At 61.1% G+C, this 16789-nt stretch overlaps 1 protein-coding gene across 1 annotated transcript; it reads right to left on the reverse strand.

Moving 5' to 3' along the window:
- Nucleotides 1–7229: 7229 nt before the first annotated feature.
- Nucleotides 7230–8336, reverse strand: SSTR5 (somatostatin receptor 5). Its single transcript, XM_052635843.1, has one exon. The coding sequence runs from the start codon at nt 8334–8336 to the stop codon at nt 7230–7232; it is 1107 nt and encodes a 368-aa protein (XP_052491803.1).
- Nucleotides 8337–16789: the final 8453 nt, after the last annotated feature.

Below are 16789 nucleotides of genomic sequence, written 5' to 3' on the forward strand. Positions count from 1 at the left end.
TGGCCCCGGCGCCACGCCAGCTCCCAGGGCCCACCCTCCTGAGCACCCCCCCCGCCCCGCCCAGGATTGGGGCCAGCTGTGATTAAGCGCTGCCCGCGTGCACACGCTGAAGTGGAGGGGCCGGCAGGAGCAAGACAGACCCACCAGCCCTGCTAGACACAGACCCCAACTGAGGGGTCCCAGCAAGAAATTCCGGAGCAGACCCGCGTTCGGGCGCGCGGTGGGCGGGGTTGGGGCGGGGCACCTCCACCCGTTAAGGAGCTTGGCCCCCTGGTCGAGTTCCCTTTCCCTTTATAAAGGCTGTGCCAGGCCCCGCGCTGTGAGAGAATTACAAAGCACCTACTGGGTGCTGGGCTGGACGCTGGGGAGGCTCCGGGGGAGGAGTGGAGCATGCTGAATTCCAGGGTGCTCAGGGCAGCAGAGGCCACAGGACCAACGACATGGAGTAGGTGGGTGGCCGATCAGCCCAGAACAGGCCTGGGCGAGCACACTGACATCCCCGGTGGGTCGATTTTCTAGGGCTTGCGGCATCCCCGGGTCTGTCTTAAGTGGGCCGGGAGGAGCATGCGCGCCTGAGCCCGGGGAGCCCCAGACCCCTGGGGTATCACCTCCCACTTCCATATGCTGAAGCTAGCCCTGGCCAAGCTTTCTCCACTGGAGGCCTCCGGCCGCCCAGCAGTAGGAGCCACCAGGCCGCCCGCCCTCTGTTCCGCTCCGAGCCTGTTCCTTTCCTGCCACGTGTCCTCCAGCCATTCTGGGACCTTCTGTCCGGCCCCTGTGGCCCCACCGCCCACCACCTCCTCTCTGGGCCCTCCCCAGCCTCCCTTCCTGTGGCCGCTCAGCCTAAGTGAGGATGCTGAGCTGGTAGGCAGCCGGGGCCCTGGCAGGAGCAGCATCTGGAGTCACCAGAGCCTGGCATGCTGGCTGAGGTCCTGGGCCAGGCGGATGTGGCTGCAGCTGCAGGCTGGCCAGACCGAGCCTGATGGGGCTGCCAGGTGATGAATACGCCGGGGCCTCCACCCTGGAGCCCTGAGCCCACAGAACACTGCATGTCGGGTCCTGTCTCCTCATCACGGCCCCCCTGCCCCGCCCCAGGAGCTCAGTCCATCCTGAGATGGTCTCTGGCAGACCTCCCCAGACCATGGTCATCTGCTGCGGGGGGCTGGGGAGGGGGTGGGGGCCCCTTGTCCCCGTGCTGGGGGAGGAGACAGCTGGGAGCACGGTGCTCCTCCTCTGCCGCACGGAACCCCGTGACCCTCAGGAACATCTGCCCTGAGTGAGGCTGGATCGGGAGCGTCCACACACACCCGTGGGCAGCAGGGCCCACCCTCCCAAATTCCCAGACCGGGGTGCCCTGGAAAGGTGGAGATTTTGAGGTCCAGCGAGGATGTGTAGACCCCCAAGTGCGTGTGATTCCAGGAGCTGGATCCCCCTCAAACAGGGCTGACTCTGTAGTGTGGCCTGCGATGGGGGGAGGGGAGGCCCCCACTGAGGGGCTACTGGGACTCCGAGTCTGCAGGGAGAGGGGGCTTTCAGCCAGCAGCCTTCTGCAGGGACTCAAGGGCTGTGACAGTCCCACCTCTGAGGCTGGCTCTCAGGCCAGCTCTGGACTAGGGTTGGGGGCTCCTGGGGTCCCAGGTATGAGGCCCAGGTATGAGAGACACCCCAGGAGGAAGCTGGGACTCAGAGGCTGAGTCCCTGAGCTCAGGCCTGGGCGGGGCTGTGACCCCAAACCCCCAGCACAAGCAGGGTCTGTACCCCAAGATGCAGAGCATGGGGGACAAGGTTCACAGTGATGCCCACCCCCAGGAGCCCCAAGGCCCAGCTGGGCCTGGCCGTGGTGCAAGGCAGGGGGCCACAGGACTCTGGGGGGCTTGCCGTAGCCGAGGGGTTGGGAGCTGAGTGGGGCACCCTGGACTGGTGAGCCCGGCCCCACTGAGACTAGAGGGTGTGGAAGAGCCCGCGGGGAGCCAGAGGGCGGCCCTGGACACCTCCCCAGCCCCTCCCGAGACCCGCTCGGTACTGCCCACCCCCACCAGTGATGCTGACTTGGGCCGAGGAACCTCAGGCTGCACTTTGGCCCTTTGGCCTGAGCCCTTTTATGGCTGGAATAACTGGACACGCCCAGGGTGCCTGGCAACCAGCAGGGCATCAGGAGCTCTAAGAGGGGCCGCGGGGGCCAAGGGGGGGGTTCCACGGCAGAGATAAAGGCACCCACACAGAAGCGTGAGGAGTGGAAGGACCTCCTTCCATCCTCCCAGGTCTGGACTCCCTCCCCCCAACTGGAACCCCGCCCCCTGAGTGCTGCTGGCCAGCCTGGCTGGGCGGGGGCAGGAGGGCCGCCCGGCCCAGCAGCCCAGGCAAAGCCAGCTCTCTTGGGCTCCCCGTCTGGCCTCGGGAAGCACTGGGCCCTGAGGGTGCAGGGATGGGGGGCCGTTACCATGAAATCTGCGGATCCGCTGGCTGCTGGGCTTCCCTCTCACCTCGCTCCGTTCGTGGGGCCTGGACCAGAGGCACTGGGGTGGCTCCACTGAGCCCCCGGGACAGCTCTGCTCCCCTTGCTGGCCCAGAAGGTGTCCGATCAACTCCAAAGTCAAGGCCACCCCCACCCTCAGAGAGCAGGGGCCAGGTGGGGGCTCCCCTGAGTGCGAGCAAGAACCGTGTGGAGGCTACTGGTCAGAGCCTCCATGTCTGGGACGCGACAGGGACACGGCGGGTGGGTGCTTGTCCCCCCACCCCCGGCTTAGTTAGAACCCACGACTGAGAACGGGTGGGGTGAGGGGAAGGCGTCATGTCCACAAAGTGATGAGAAGCTCCAGACTCAGGAATCCGGGCCCGCGCTGCTCGCTCAGGAGACGAGAGGGTGAACAGCATCCTCAAAGCACCGCACGGCAGGCTGGGGCGGAGTGGGGGGGACCAGGATGCACGTGCCCCCAGGGAAGAGAGCTGGAAACGACCGGAACACGGGGCAGCCCAGAGGTGGAATCCTATGGAAGCCGTTTCTTGTCTCAGTTTTTATCCATTTGGTGGAATTCCAACAAAACATCCATCTTTAGAATTTGGGTGAAAGTCATACACCATAAAATGTACCATTTTAAAGTGAACAAAGTGAAAGTTGCTCAGTCATGTTCGACTCTTTGCGACCCCATGGACTATACAGTCCATGGAATTCTCCAGGCCAGAGTACTGGAGTGGGTAGCCTTTCCCATCTCCAGGGGATCTTCCCAACCCAGGGATCGAACCCAGGTCTCCCGCATTGCAAGCGGATTCTTTACCAACTGAGCCAGCAGGGACACCCCAAAAGTAAACAACTCAGCATTATTTAGGGTATACAAGGGTGTCCATCTGGAGAGCCTCCTTTCCAAGTTGCCTGGTCATCACCATCATCTGTATCCCTCCTCTGGGCAGGGCCTCCAGAGGATGCGCGGGCAGACAGGTCCACTGTCCAGGGGGCCGAGGAGCCACAGCACAGCTCCTGGGGGCCTCGGCCCCTCTCGTGACACCTGTACCCACTGGACCCCTGCCTGGAGCCAGGGACCCCTCGGCATGTCTCCTGGGGGCTCAGCTGGGAGGGTGGGTCCTGGGTTCCAAATGGGGAGAAGTCAAGGGGCTCTGGAAGCTGACCTTTCCTCTGGCCACCCTCTCAGGCCTGATGACCACCAGAATATGGATCCCTACAGGCCAGGTCACCTTCCAGGTGCCACGTGGGTGGTGGGAGAGAGGATGGGCCCTCAGCCCCCAGGATGGCTGCTGCCCTTGGCCGTAGGAGGACCCTGGGTCCACTCTGCAAATGTCCTTTCATTAAACCCTCCTCAAGCTGCCCAATGGAGGGGCCGCCTGTTTCCTGGGCATGGGGAGAGGGGGGACATGTGGGGGCACAGGAGACACTCGGGGTGCAGAGCAGAAGGGAATCGGGCCAGTTCCCACTGCCCCTCGGTCAGTTTCCTTCACCTGGACAGCCAGCCCCTGTGGATGGCCCTGCCCCTTCCCTCCTGCAGTGCCCCTGCCCCTGCACCCAGGCCTGGCGCCCCATCGCTGCCCCTGTGGCCGTGGCCACGGTCTGCCGTGTGTGCAAGTCAGAGAAGAGACTGGCTGAGAAGGGGACTCAAGCCCCCTCCCCAGAGGCAGGAGCCAGGGAGGAGGTTTGTTCCGGTGGAGACCCTCCCCCCGGCACCGGTCAGGACCCACGCAGGTGCCAGGTGGAGCCCCCAGAACCCCATCAGCGCAGACACAGCAAGTGCACAGCTGTCACCACCATGGCTGGGTGTGCAGCCCAGTGAGTGGGGAGGGGTGAGCCTGAGCACAGGGCGGGGGGCAGCGGTGGGGACCCCCTCAGGTTCCTGGACAGTCACTGGACCTTCAAGGTGAGGACTCCAGCTGGACAGTGGCTCATGGTAGTTGGACCAGCCCCGAGGAGCCAGGCCAGCACGGAGAGGAGGCGGCAGGCTGAGCTGGACCCACGGGCTGGGTTGGAGGAGCCACAGCCCCAGTGGCCTCCCCAGGGCCCCAGCCCGCCCAGCCCTGAGGCCCCGGCTTCCACAGCGGGAACAGGTAACCAGCAAAGACCCTGTTCTCAGTCGGTCAGCCCCCTGACACCCCCAAAGGGCATCCCAGCTCTCAGTCCCCAGACTCCGTGGGAAGCTCTTCCTGGTGTTTACCCGCAGCCTGCCCGCCTCTTGTCCCAAGACACCCCAGGATGGGCCTCGCTGACCCCTCCAGGGATGCCCTCCCTGAGCCCTCAGGGTGGGCCATAGCACGGGCTCTGCCCGCGGGGGCTGCACCACGGCCCCCCGCCTCCCCACCGCACTCCCCGCTGCCTGGCAAATAGCCAAGCCTCAGCCCATCCTGATCCTGGAGGCAGCCTCACCATGCCCTGCGGGCCGGATTTCCTGAGCAAGGTCACTCTGGGAGCCACTGGAGCCCAATAGCCAATAAAGCCCATCGAAGCGGAGAGAGAGACAGTAAAGCAGGTCACCCCCTCCGCTGAGGGTGTTTGTTCTGCCCTCCCCACCCTGCTCGGGGCCTGGGGCCCCAAGACCTGCAAGCAGTGTGGTGCTCTTGGCCCTCGCAGCTGTCCCCAGCCTGTGTTGGGCGGGGAGGGCAGTGGACGGGCCAGGCTGCATCCCCACACCCACTGTGCCGTGTCCACGGCTCCGTGGGCTCACGTCCTTCTGGGACACTCCTGTCCCCGCACCTCGACAGGCCCTCAGGGGTGCCCAGGTGCTCACTCTCTCCTGTTCAGTACCCCCCACCCAGGGCTTTGGGGACTGTCCACACTGGCCAAGCCCAGTCACCAGTTCCCACTCAGACCCAGGGTCCAAGGGCCACCTGGCATCTCTTCCTCCACCTATTGAGTCCATCAGGCCTGGGCACACACAGGCACACACATTCACATGTGCACACACAGGTACATTCACAGACATGCACACTGTCACACATGTTCACAGGCACACACATTCACACGTGCACACACAGGCACACATTCACACATGTGCACAAACAGGTGCACACATTCATACATGTGTACACACAGGTACACACACATTCACAAATGTGTACACATAGGCACACACATTCATATACATGTACACAGAAGTACACACATGTCTATACATGCATTACACAGGCACCCACAAGGGGGCACATGCACACACACCTACACATGTGTACACACAGAGGCACACGTGTGTACATGCCAGCACACATGTACACGCACAGGTACACTCCATTCACATATGTGTACACACATGTACACACATGCATCACACCCACAAGCAGGCACTTGCACACGCACACACACCCACACATTCAAATGAGTGTATACACGTGCACACACACAGGCACACACACCCAGAAGCAGGCACATGGACAAACACACAGCCATGTCCCTACACACCAACATCCTCACAGGCAGGACTGGCGAGGGCACTCTAGCGTCTGCACCGCCCGGGGAGGGAGCTCGCCATGTCAAATCAATTGGGAGAAATTGACCCGAGCAGATATTTCCGTGCCATCTGCTTGCTCGCCAAAGTCATTCTGAGCAGATGGACTTTGCATCCAAGCCCACGGGGGCCCTGACCGGCGGAGGGGGATGACTGATCAAACGGACTTGTTTCTCCCAGGCACCCACCCCTGCACGGGATGCCTCTCCCCTAGGGCCGGGCGGGGAGGCTTTGGTCACCAGCTCCTTGTGACTGACACCAGGGTTTGTGGCCTCCACCCCCTAGGCGGAGCCCAGGTGGGGCTGATACTAAAGCTGGGGCTGAGGAGGCGGCCGGGACCCCACTCACCCAGAGTCAGGGACAGGAGCCCCAAGTGAGCTGCCTACTCCCCACACCCGGCAGCCAGGGAAGGATCGGACGCCCCCACCCCACCGCCCACATCCTCAGGGCCACACCCCGCTCCTGCCAGCGCGGCCCCAAGTCTCCTTTCCGCGGGTGCGGACGCTCCCCTCAGTATTATCTGGGCGTCCTGCTGCCCACCCCAGCCGCCTGCGATCCACCCGCTCTGATGTGCCCCGGTTTCGATCGGCTCCAGGGACAATATTTGCTCTGGGAAAGAGTCAAACATTTATTCTCTAATTTATTCAGGGAGCGCTTGTCAAACACAAGCGCCCTTGTTACGTGATCTCGTTTCCAGGGCTTGGCCTCGGTCTAGGGTCTGTGCCGAGGCCCCGGCAGCGCTGACCCTGACTCTCCCCTGCCCAGCACAGCGCTGCCTGCTCCCCGCGCCCCCTGGTTTCTGCTTCCTCCTCTGGTCCAGCCGTGGACCCCAGCTGGGGGAGGGACACTGGGCAGGGCTGTCTCAGTGGGACCTGTGGCCGAGTGACCACCATGTCCTTCTTCTCCTTCCAGCTGTGATCACAGTGAGGCCTGGGCATCCGGGAGCCCAGTCCTCCCCCAGTGAGGCTGCCAGGCACCTTCTCCAGGACCTGTTTCAGGCCCGGGGCTGGGGGTGGAGGAGGTGGGATGAGCGGGTGTTTCTGGGGTGGAGAGGACCATTCCGGCCAGACCAGACTGAAAGCCGAATTCCTCCGGGCTCCAGCATTTGCACGCACCCATGGCCTCTCCAGTCTGCTGTTTGCCTTGGGAGGCGGCTCCCCCCGCCCGCTGCTCTCTGGCTAGTCTCCTCTTCTGCTCCAGTCCCCCAACTCGGGGAGGAAAGGCAGAAGAGGTGGCTGTGGGTTCCCGCGGCCTTGCCGGGCCCCCCTGCCCCTGCAGCCTCAGCACTCACAGTTTGCTGGTCTGCATGAGCCCGTTGGCCTTGCAGCTGCGCATGGGCATCGTGGCCTCCTGCAGCCGGCTGCTCGGGCCCGGCCGTGGCTCCATGGCATCCGCATCCTCGGTGCCAGCACCATAGCCTTGGCGGAGGCACAGAACCTTCCGGAAGCTCTGGCGGAAGTTGTCGGAGAGGAAGCCATAGAGCAGGGGGTTGGCACAGCTGTTGGCATAGGACAGCACAACCACGAAGAAGTAGGCGCCGGCAGAGGCGGGCTCCTCGGGCAGCGCAAAGGCCAGGTTGACGATGTTGACGATGAAGAAGGGCAGCCAGCAGCCCGCAAACACCAGCACCACCACCACCACCATGCGGGTCACCTTCCGCTCCGAGCGCCGCCGCGTGGAGCCCACGCGCACGCCGGACGCCTTCAGCTTCACCACGATGAGCACGTAGCACAGGCAGATGACCAGCAGCGGCCCGAAGAAGCCCAGCACGGACGTGTAGATGACGAACACGGCCCCCCACAGCCCCACGGGCTCCGGCCAGCTGAGGTTGCAGGTGTTCCAGCCCTCCTGGATGTCGGCAAACACCACCAGCGGCAGCGACATGACCAGTGAGAAGGCCCAGACTGCAGCACTGGCCAGCTTGGCCACCCGGGGGCGGCGCCAGCGGGCGGAGCGGATGGGGTGGACCACGGCCAGGTAGCGATCCACGCTCATGACCGTCAGGCAGAAGATGCTGGTGAACTGGTTGATGCCATCCAGCGTCATGACCAGGCGGCACAGCACGGGGCCGAAGGGCCAGTAGGAGATAGCGTTTTGCGTGGCCACGAAGGGCAGCCCCAGCATGAGCAGCACGTCAGCCACGGCCAGGTTGAGGATGTAGATGTTGGTGACCGTCTTCATCTTGGCGTGGCGCAGGACCACATAGATGACCAGTGCATTGCCGCCGAGCCCCACCGCGCACACCAACAGGTAAAGCACCGGTACCACCACCGCCCGGGCGCCTGGTGAGGGCCCCGGCCCCGCCAGCGTCCCATTCTCATCGCCGCTGCCGCTGGGTACCGCCGAGGAGGTGTTCCAGACGGTCAGCGGGGAGGCCAGGAACAGAGGCTCCATTGCGGCCACTGCGGGCAGGGCAGGCTGAGCGGGAGTGCCGGGGTGTCTGCTGCAAGAGAAGGAAGGACACGGAGCGACTGAGCCGAGGGCGTCTCCCCTGCACCCGCCCCACCTGCCCAGGACGCACGGGATTACCCCAGGGCGGCGGGTAAACACGATTACTCATGTTCAACTGGGCCGGGAATCACATTAAGCAAATTGTTTGGAAAACAAACCTGGAGAGGAAGGAGCAGCGGGTCGGTAGCTGTGGGGGCACTGGGCAGGCAGCCCCTAGAGCCGAGATGCCACAGCGGCCCCCAGAGACTTGACTGTCCCTTCAGCCCTCTGCGCCCAGAGGACCCCCTTCTCGGCTCAGCCAGGCCATCCTCATGGAGTCCTGGGAGGGCACCGATACCTCACCTCGCAGGTAACGGACTGAGGACCCTCAGAATTGCCTCCCCAGGGACCCGCAGGACAAGTGGGAGGGAAGGGGCAAGGAGGCTGGGACAGCAGCCGGGCACCCCCAGCCCAGGCAAGCCAGAGTGTGGAGACACCCATCAGGCTCACTCTGCTGGGGGACCCCAGAGCCGGACTCCAGGTGGCCTCCTGGAACCATCCAGAGGCGCCCAGCCTTCCGCGTGGGTGAAAAGCAAGACCTCAGGCTGCAGAGGCTCTGCCAGCGCCCACCTGTAAGCTGTGTCCACGTCACCCAGCAGGGCCCGGCCGCGTGGCCAAGAGGACCTGGCTTCCCTGCCCCCAGCAGCTGTCTGCCGCAGTGCAGACGTCCCTGGGCCAAGGAGACGACCGGAGATGGGGCTGCGCGTGCTCTGGGGCGGGGCCGCACCCCCAGTCACAGGACAGCAGACTGTAGCCCCAGGCAAAGGACTCTGAGCGGGAGTGGGTCGGAGAGGATCCCACCCTGTGAACAGGTAACACACAACAGGGAGGGAGATTCCAGCCCGAGCTGCGGGCCAGAAAGAAACGCGCGCGCGTGTGTCTGTGTGTGTGTGTGTGTCTCTATGTGTCTGTGTGTGTGCATGTCTGTGTGTCTGTGTTTGTGTGTGTATGTCTGTGTGTCTGTGTCTATGTGTCTATGTCTATGTGTCTATGTCTATGTGTCTGTGTGCGTGCATGTCTGTGTGTGTCTCTGTGTGTGTCTGTGTGTGTGTGTCTGTGTGTGTGTGTGTCTCTATGTGTCTGTGTGTGTGCATGTCTGTGTGTCTGTGTTTGTGTGTGTATGTCTGTGTGTCTGTGTCTATGTGTCTATGTCTATGTGTCTGTGTGCGTGCATGTCTGTGTGTGTCTCTGTGTGTATCTGTGTCTGTGTGTTTGTGTGTCTGTGATGTGTGTCTGTGGTGTGTGTGTCTGTGTGTGTGTTTGTGTCTCTGTGTGTGTCTGTGTCTGTGTGTGTCTGTGGTGTGTGTGTCTCTTTGTGTCTGTGTGTGTGCATGTCTGTGTGTCTGTGTTTGTGTGTGTATGTCTGTGTGTCTGTGTCTATGTGTCTATGTCTATGTGTCTGTGTGCGTGCATGTCTGTGTGTGTGTCTGTGTGTGTCTGTGTGTGTGTGTCTGTGTGTGTGTGTCTCTATGTGTCTGTGTGTGTGCATGTCTGTGTGTCTGTGTTTGTGTGTGTATGTCTGTGTGTCTGTGTCTATGTGTCTATGTCTATGTGTCTGTGTGCGTGCATGTCTGTGTGTGTCTCTGTGTGTATCTGTGTCTGTGTGTTTGTGTGTCTGTGATGTGTGTCTGTGGTGTGTGTGTCTGTGTGTGTGTTTGTGTCTCTGTGTGTGTCTGTGTCTGTGTGTGTCTGTGGTGTGTGTGTCTCTTTGTGTCTGTGTGTGTCCATGTGTGTGTTTGTGTCTGTGTGTTTGTATCTGTGTGTGTGTCTGTGTGTGTCCGTGTGTGTGTGTCTCTGTGTGTGTGTCTGTGTATGTCTGTGTCTGTGTGTCCGTGTGTGTCTCTGTATGTGTCTCTGTGTGTCTGTGTGTGTATGTCCGTGTGTGTCTGTCTGTGTGTGTCTGTGTCTGTGTGTTTGTGTGTCTGTGGTGTGTGTGTCTGTGTGTGTGTGTTTGTGTCTGTGTGTGTCTGTGTCTATGTCTGTGTGTGTGTCTTTGTCTGTGGTGTGTGTGTTGGTGGTGTGTGTGTCTCTGTGTGTCTGTGTCTGTGTGTGTCCGTGTGTCTGTGTGTTTGTATCTGTGTGTCTGTGTCTGTGTGTCCGTGTGTGTGTATATCCGTGTGTCTGTGTATGTGTGTGTGTCTGTGTGTGTCTATGTCTGTGTGTCTGTGTGTGTATATCTGTGTATGTGTCTGCGTGTCTGTGTGTGTGTCTGTGTGTGTCCGTGTGTGTCCGTGTGTGTGTGTGTCTGTGTCTGTGTGTGTGCGTCTCTGTGTGTGTATGTCTGTGTGCCTGTGTGTGTATGTGTCTGTGTGTGTGTCTCTGTGTGTGTGTGTCTGTCTGTGTGTGTATGCCTGTGTGTCTGTGTCTGTGTGTCTGTGTCTGTGTGTGTCCGTGTGTGTGTCCGTGTGTGTCTGTGTCTATGTGTCTGTGTATGTGTATGCCTGTGTGTGTCTGTGTGTGTGTGTCTATGTGTGTATGTGTCTGTGTGTCCATGTGTGTGTCTGTGTGTGTGTCTGTGTGTCTATGTGTGTATATGTCTGTGTGTGTGTGTCTGTGTTTGTCTCTCTTTGTGTGTGTCTGTGTGTGTGTCCATGTGTCTGTGTGTTTGTATCTCTGTGTGTGTCTGTGTCTGTGTGTCCGTATGTGTGTGTGCCTGTGTTTGTCTCTCTTTGTGTGTGTCTGTGTGTGTGTCCGTGTGTCTGTGTCTGTGTGTGTGTCTGTGTCCGTGAACATGTCTGTGTGTCTCTGTGTGTATCTGTGTATGTGTCTGCGTGTCTGTGTGTGTGTCTATGTGTGTCCATGTGTGTCTTTGTGTGTCCGTGTGTGTGTGTCTGTGTCTATGTGTCTCTGTGTCTGTGTGTGTATTTGTCTGTGTGTGTGTATCTGTGTGTGTCTGTGTCTGTCTGTGTGTGTCTCTGTGTGTGTATGTCTGTGTGTCTGTGTGTGTACGAGTCTGTGTGTGTGTCTGTGTCTGTCTGTATGTGTGTGTCTGTGTCTGTGTGTGTCTGTCTGTGTGTGTATGCCTGTGTGTCTGTGTCTGTGTGTGTCCGTGTGTGTCTGTGTGTCTATGTGTGTATGTGTCTGTGTGTATGTCTGTGTCTGTGTCTATGTGTGTCTGTGTCTATGTGTCTGTGTGTGTGTATGCCTGTGTGTGTCTGTGTGTGTGTCTATGTGTGTATGTGTGTGTGTGTCTATGTGTGTATGTGTCTGTGTGTCCATGTGTGTGTCTGTGTGTGTGTCTGTGTGTCTATGTGTGTATATGTCTGTGTGTGTGTGTGTGTGTGTGTGTGTGTGTGTGTGGTCGGGGGGACAATGTGGGGCAGGCAGATTCAGGGGAGGCTTCAGGGGTGATGGGGTTTGTAGAGAAAGAGCCAGGGCAGGGCTGGGGAGGTGGCACCTGAAGTCCACAGTGACGGGCACACGTGTACCCACTGTATCCCTCTGGTACTTTTCTGTACATTGAAGTGGTTCATAAAAACAGTGATCCTCACGAGGAAGGAACCGCCTCCGCTGACGAGAAGGAGAGGAGGAAGGGAAGATGGGGGCTGACACCTCAGCCGGGATGGGGGTCTAGGCGCCCCCAGGGGGCCCAAACAAGGCCTCGAGGGGACGGGAAAGGGCCGTTATGACCAGCCGGGGTCAGCTGACCCTCGGTGCCCCCAAAGCCACCTCAGCGCCAAGGGCATCCCCAGGGGCTGACAGGCCTGGGCCGGGGGCCCAGGGTTGGGGGTGGGCGACTGACACCTGGTAGACAAGGGGGCGTAGCATAAACAACACTGGCAAGAACAGGGAGACTCTCTGCTCCCACGGCCACCAGGAAACTCAACCCGGAAAATCAGCAGCGCGAAGGTGGATCAGTGGATTCGCTCAGGTGACATAAAAGTAAATGAACAAGTGTGCTTGAGATATGTTTAGAAATGTTTAGGATCCTCCAGGCCTGGGTATAAATACTCTGAAATGAATTTGGCTTCTATCTGAGAAGTAAAATGAACAAGCGTCTATTTTTGAAAATTACAACTCTTGGATGTGAAAAACATCAACATTTGGACCAAAAAAAAAAAAAAAAATCCAGAAAAGTCTGGACACAGATGAAGAGAGAATCAGAATTGGAAGAGGGGCTGAGGGACACCCCCTCAGAGCAGGTGCAGAGGTCGGGGCGCAGGGGCGCCTGCAGAACTGACCTGGGACGAACTCTGTCCCGAGCAGATAAAGTAAAGATGAAACAGCGTCTGAGTGACCTACAGAGCATCGAGGAGGAAGCGAGAACTCTGGAGAATGGGCAGGGAGGCTGGACAGAAACCCTGGAGCAGCGCAGGGGGTTAGGACAGCAGGCCCCACCCGCGAGGGTCCCAGGAGCCAAGGAGAGACGAACGCTGTCCCCTCTGAAGCCCCCACCCGGAGGAGGGCCCCGGCTGGCTGGAAGCAGAAAAAGACCTTTCTATGAGTCTTGCAGGATTTGCTGGTCTGGGTCTCCAGCACTCCTGCTGTGTATTGTGACCAGATGTGAGATATATGACAAAACCTCTGTTTAGAAAAGGCTAAGGCAGGCTCCTGGTGAAGGGGGGGCTTCCCCAGTAGCTCAGCAGAAAAGAATCTGCCTGCAACACAAGAGATGCGGGTTCAATCCCTGGGTTGGGAAGATCCCCTGGAGGAGGGCACGGCAACCCACTGCAGTATTCTTACTTGGAGAATCCCATGGACAGAGGAGCCTGGTGGGCTATGTATGGTCCATGGGGTCACAAAGAGACACGATAGAAGGGACTTGGCACGCATGCACACAGGCTCCTGGGGTCGATGCATTTCAAGACAAAGCTGGGGGTCTCTTGGGCTGCGCTCCAAGTTGGGGGTAGGGGTGGGCGGGACTGGCACCCGGCTGGCAAGAGGGCCACTCCAACACCCCGAGAGTGGACCCAAGGCAGTGGTGCTCTGGTGGGCAGGGAGTCGGCCTGCTGATCTCTGTGCCCCAGGGCTGGGCACAGAAGGCTCCCTCACATTACAAAAAGAAATTAAAGGTAAAATAATGTTTAAAGTTCCATCGAGGTGCTGCTGGGGAGTGAATGCTAGACTCTGGTGTGGAGATGGTGGGGTGGACTGTGTCGGCATCTGGGGAGAGAGTCCTGGGGACTACACCCTCCCCCCAAAAATACCCAAGGAAGGGCTCTCAGGAGGCTGAGTAGGGCAGGAGCTCAATGCGCCTGAATGTGAGTTTGATTCTGAATCAGATGAGCGCCTTCAGGAGGCTGCCAGGTGCTCCTGACACCCAGGACCCAAGGTGACCCGAACAAATTGCCAGGCCCCCCTCCCCCAGGCACCCCAAGGCCTGAGTTAAACTTCAGAGCAGCAAAGAACAAAATTAGGTCGATCTTGCTGTGCCTGCCACTTGAAGCCCAAGTCTGCAAGAGTCACTATTCAGGGACAGCAATCTTGGTCACAGGAATCACACCCTTATGGGGACTCATCCCTCTGGCCCCTTCCTCTCGGATAAGGGATGGGGAGGGCAGCAGTGGAAGGACCACAAGCCGTCACTGGGGCTTTCTGACCCAGACCCCCACCAGGAAGGGACCGCTGTTGTGGCTTAGGGAATAGAGCCTATCCCCCTGCCCAAGCCCCCCGCCCCACATGCTGGCCAAGGGGTCTTGGGTAAGTCATATCACTTCTCTGATCCCAGGCTCCCATAACAGAGGCTTGTACAAAGCCACTGAGCAGAGGAAACGATCCAGACACAGGCTCCTACTGTGATGACCCGCATACAATGGGCGCTCAATAGCTGCTCCCACCTACCTGCCCCAAACAGCCTGCATCTCCTGCCCAGCACCAGCAGCCCTGGGCTCCACAGAGGGGCCAGAGCCTCCGCGGGGACCTGGGGACAGGGAGGGGACCTCGGTGCTCCTGGCCCCCAGGGAGGACCAGCGCTGGGCCCAGCCCCTCACAGGCTAAGATGATGCTTGGTCAGCAAGAGGGAGCTGGCCCCGCCACCCAGGGGCAGTTGTGGAACCCACTGAGACGGCAGCTCAGTGCTCCTGGGTCCTCCCCTGTGCAGGGCAGGGACAGTCCCCAGCACCACCCAAGAGCCCCACCCAGGCTTGCCTCCCCACGGAGGGCTTGGCTCAGGGGGGCAGCTGATGGCCACCCCTGTCCTCACCCCTAAACTCGCTCCATCTGTCCTTAAGGCAGCCTTGGCCTGGGGCACCCTCCCCCACGAGGGGACCCGAGGTGCGCATGACACAGGAGGTGACAACAGGATCTCCGTGGGGCCTCCGCACCCTTCGGGAAGTCTCCAGGGCCACCTCCTGCCCCCAGAACTCCCAGCCACTGTCCCTGGGAACCAGTGGTGCCTTTACCATCACTGGCGCATCGACCGCGTCTGCCCGGGGGGTGCTGCTGGTCCTCCGTGCGTGGCCGCTGCCCCCAGGAGCAGTCTCCTAGGGTGGGGCTCAGCAGCACCAGGGATCGCTTCACACTTTGGGCAGCAGGGTCTCTCTGCCTTCGCCTTCTCTGGGGCCCCAGGCTCGCGGGAGGCCAGGGCCAGCAGTCCAGGCCCCACCTAGACCCTGGGCGGGGAGATGGCCCACAGGCGAACTTCCAGGTGGTGTACTCCCTTCTGAGGAGGGGGTGTGTGGGCCCAGAGCACCGGAGCCCTGGATGTGCTGGGGTTCTGTCCCCAGCTCCAGCTCCCAGGGCTGCACCCCGCTCCCTCCCACTACAGGCTGAGCCCCCAGACCAGGCCCTCTGCACCCAGGCCCAGCACCACAGCCCTCTCCCCCGTGCTGGTTGACCATCGTCTGTCTCCCCACGCAGAAGTCCCAGCCCAGCTGCCCCCTCCCTTTCTCGCTTCTACCCCTATTCCCCACCACCTACTCCAGCCACAGCCTCCAGCTGCACATACCACCCTGGGCGGCCCCACCGCGGCGCCCACCGCGGGGAGGCTGGGAGGTCCCCACGCAGGGCATAGGGCGCCGGCCCTGACTCCTGGAGGCTTCTGCCCTGACTCCAGGTCGAGGATGGCCAGCGAGGGCAGGTGGGGGGCCGGGGAGACCGAGAGGGGAGCCAATGAGAGGGGTGGGGAGGGACCCCGGGCAGCGGGCGGCGAACTCCAGGAGTGCACGGGAGGGAGGGGTGTGGAGGAGCGGGGGACAGGGCGGCTGCGGGCAGTGCTCGTGGAGCGACCCAGGGCCAGGGTGCAGGCTGCGCTCAGGCGGTTAGACCCGCGGAGAGTGTATCGGGGCTCTGGGGGCGGGGGCGGGGGTGCGGGGCAGGGGCGCGGCACTCACCGGGGGACTGCGCTGCCTGCAGCCCTCGGCCCTCGGGGAGACGCGCACCCGCTGCGCTGGCTCCAGACTCCGAGCTGCGCTCTGGGGCTCGGGGCGCGGGCGGGGAGGCGGGGCGGGGCGAGCGTTGGAGGGAGGTGGGGGTGCCGGGGCGGGGCTGGGGCGGGGTGGGGGCGGGCACTCGGCTCCCCGCGGGCCCCGCGCCAGTCCTTCCTCTGACCCCTTTTCTCCCTGAGGTCTCTGCAGCTCGCCCACAACCCTTGTCCCGTCGGTGGTGGCGACTCTGATGACGGTGGCGTCTCCACCTCGTTCTCTTAGGTCCGCTGGGGCCGGAGCTTGGGGGTCGGAGGGGACTCAAAGTGCCCTTCTGAAAGTCTGAGGAGGATGGAGAGGGGCAGGAGGCTGACTCTGAGGGATGGAGTGGGGCCGCGTCCCAGTGATGGGTGTCAGGACGGCAGGCCCGGTGGTCCACTCCGGAGTCTCCCCTTAGCAGGCGTCAGAGCCACCTGAACCCAGGCATCAGAGCATAGCTGTCCCCTCGCCAACGTCCCTGTGTCTTAGTGCATAAGGCCTTCCGGATGGAGCCAGGTGGCAAGGCAGGGCTGGACAGCATCTCCTGCTTGGCTGGCACTCTCATGTGGCCTGTTGCACACTCAGCAGATTCACACACCCACTCTGGACGTGTTCAGGTGGGAGACACAGAGTTCCTGCGTCCCCAGGGGCCACGGCTGCACGGGCTGGTGCGGACGCCACTTAGCACGAAACAGACGAGACCATACTCTGAGCGCCGAGGCCAGCAGGGAGACGGGCGACAAACCCAAAGTGACCTAATAGAGGTACTTTTAGACTCATCAGTGGAGAGGATCAGGGTGACGGGAAAGGGCAGTGGGGACAGGAAGGCCAGGAAGAGCCTCCCTGAGGCTCACTGTCCTGTGTGCAGGGGTGTGCACAAGGGCGGGGCCCGGCACATGGCAGGGACGGGCACTGTGGGTGGGCGGGTGCTTGGTCAGTTACGCCTAGGAGGCTGTGATGCCCACACACCTTAACGCCCAGGAGGGCGTCACCTGGACTCTCAGAAGGAGAGGAGAC

Source organism: Budorcas taxicolor, chromosome 2, assembly GCF_023091745.1.
Source record: "Budorcas taxicolor isolate Tak-1 chromosome 2, Takin1.1, whole genome shotgun sequence".
NCBI lineage: Eukaryota > Metazoa > Chordata > Mammalia > Artiodactyla > Bovidae > Budorcas > Budorcas taxicolor.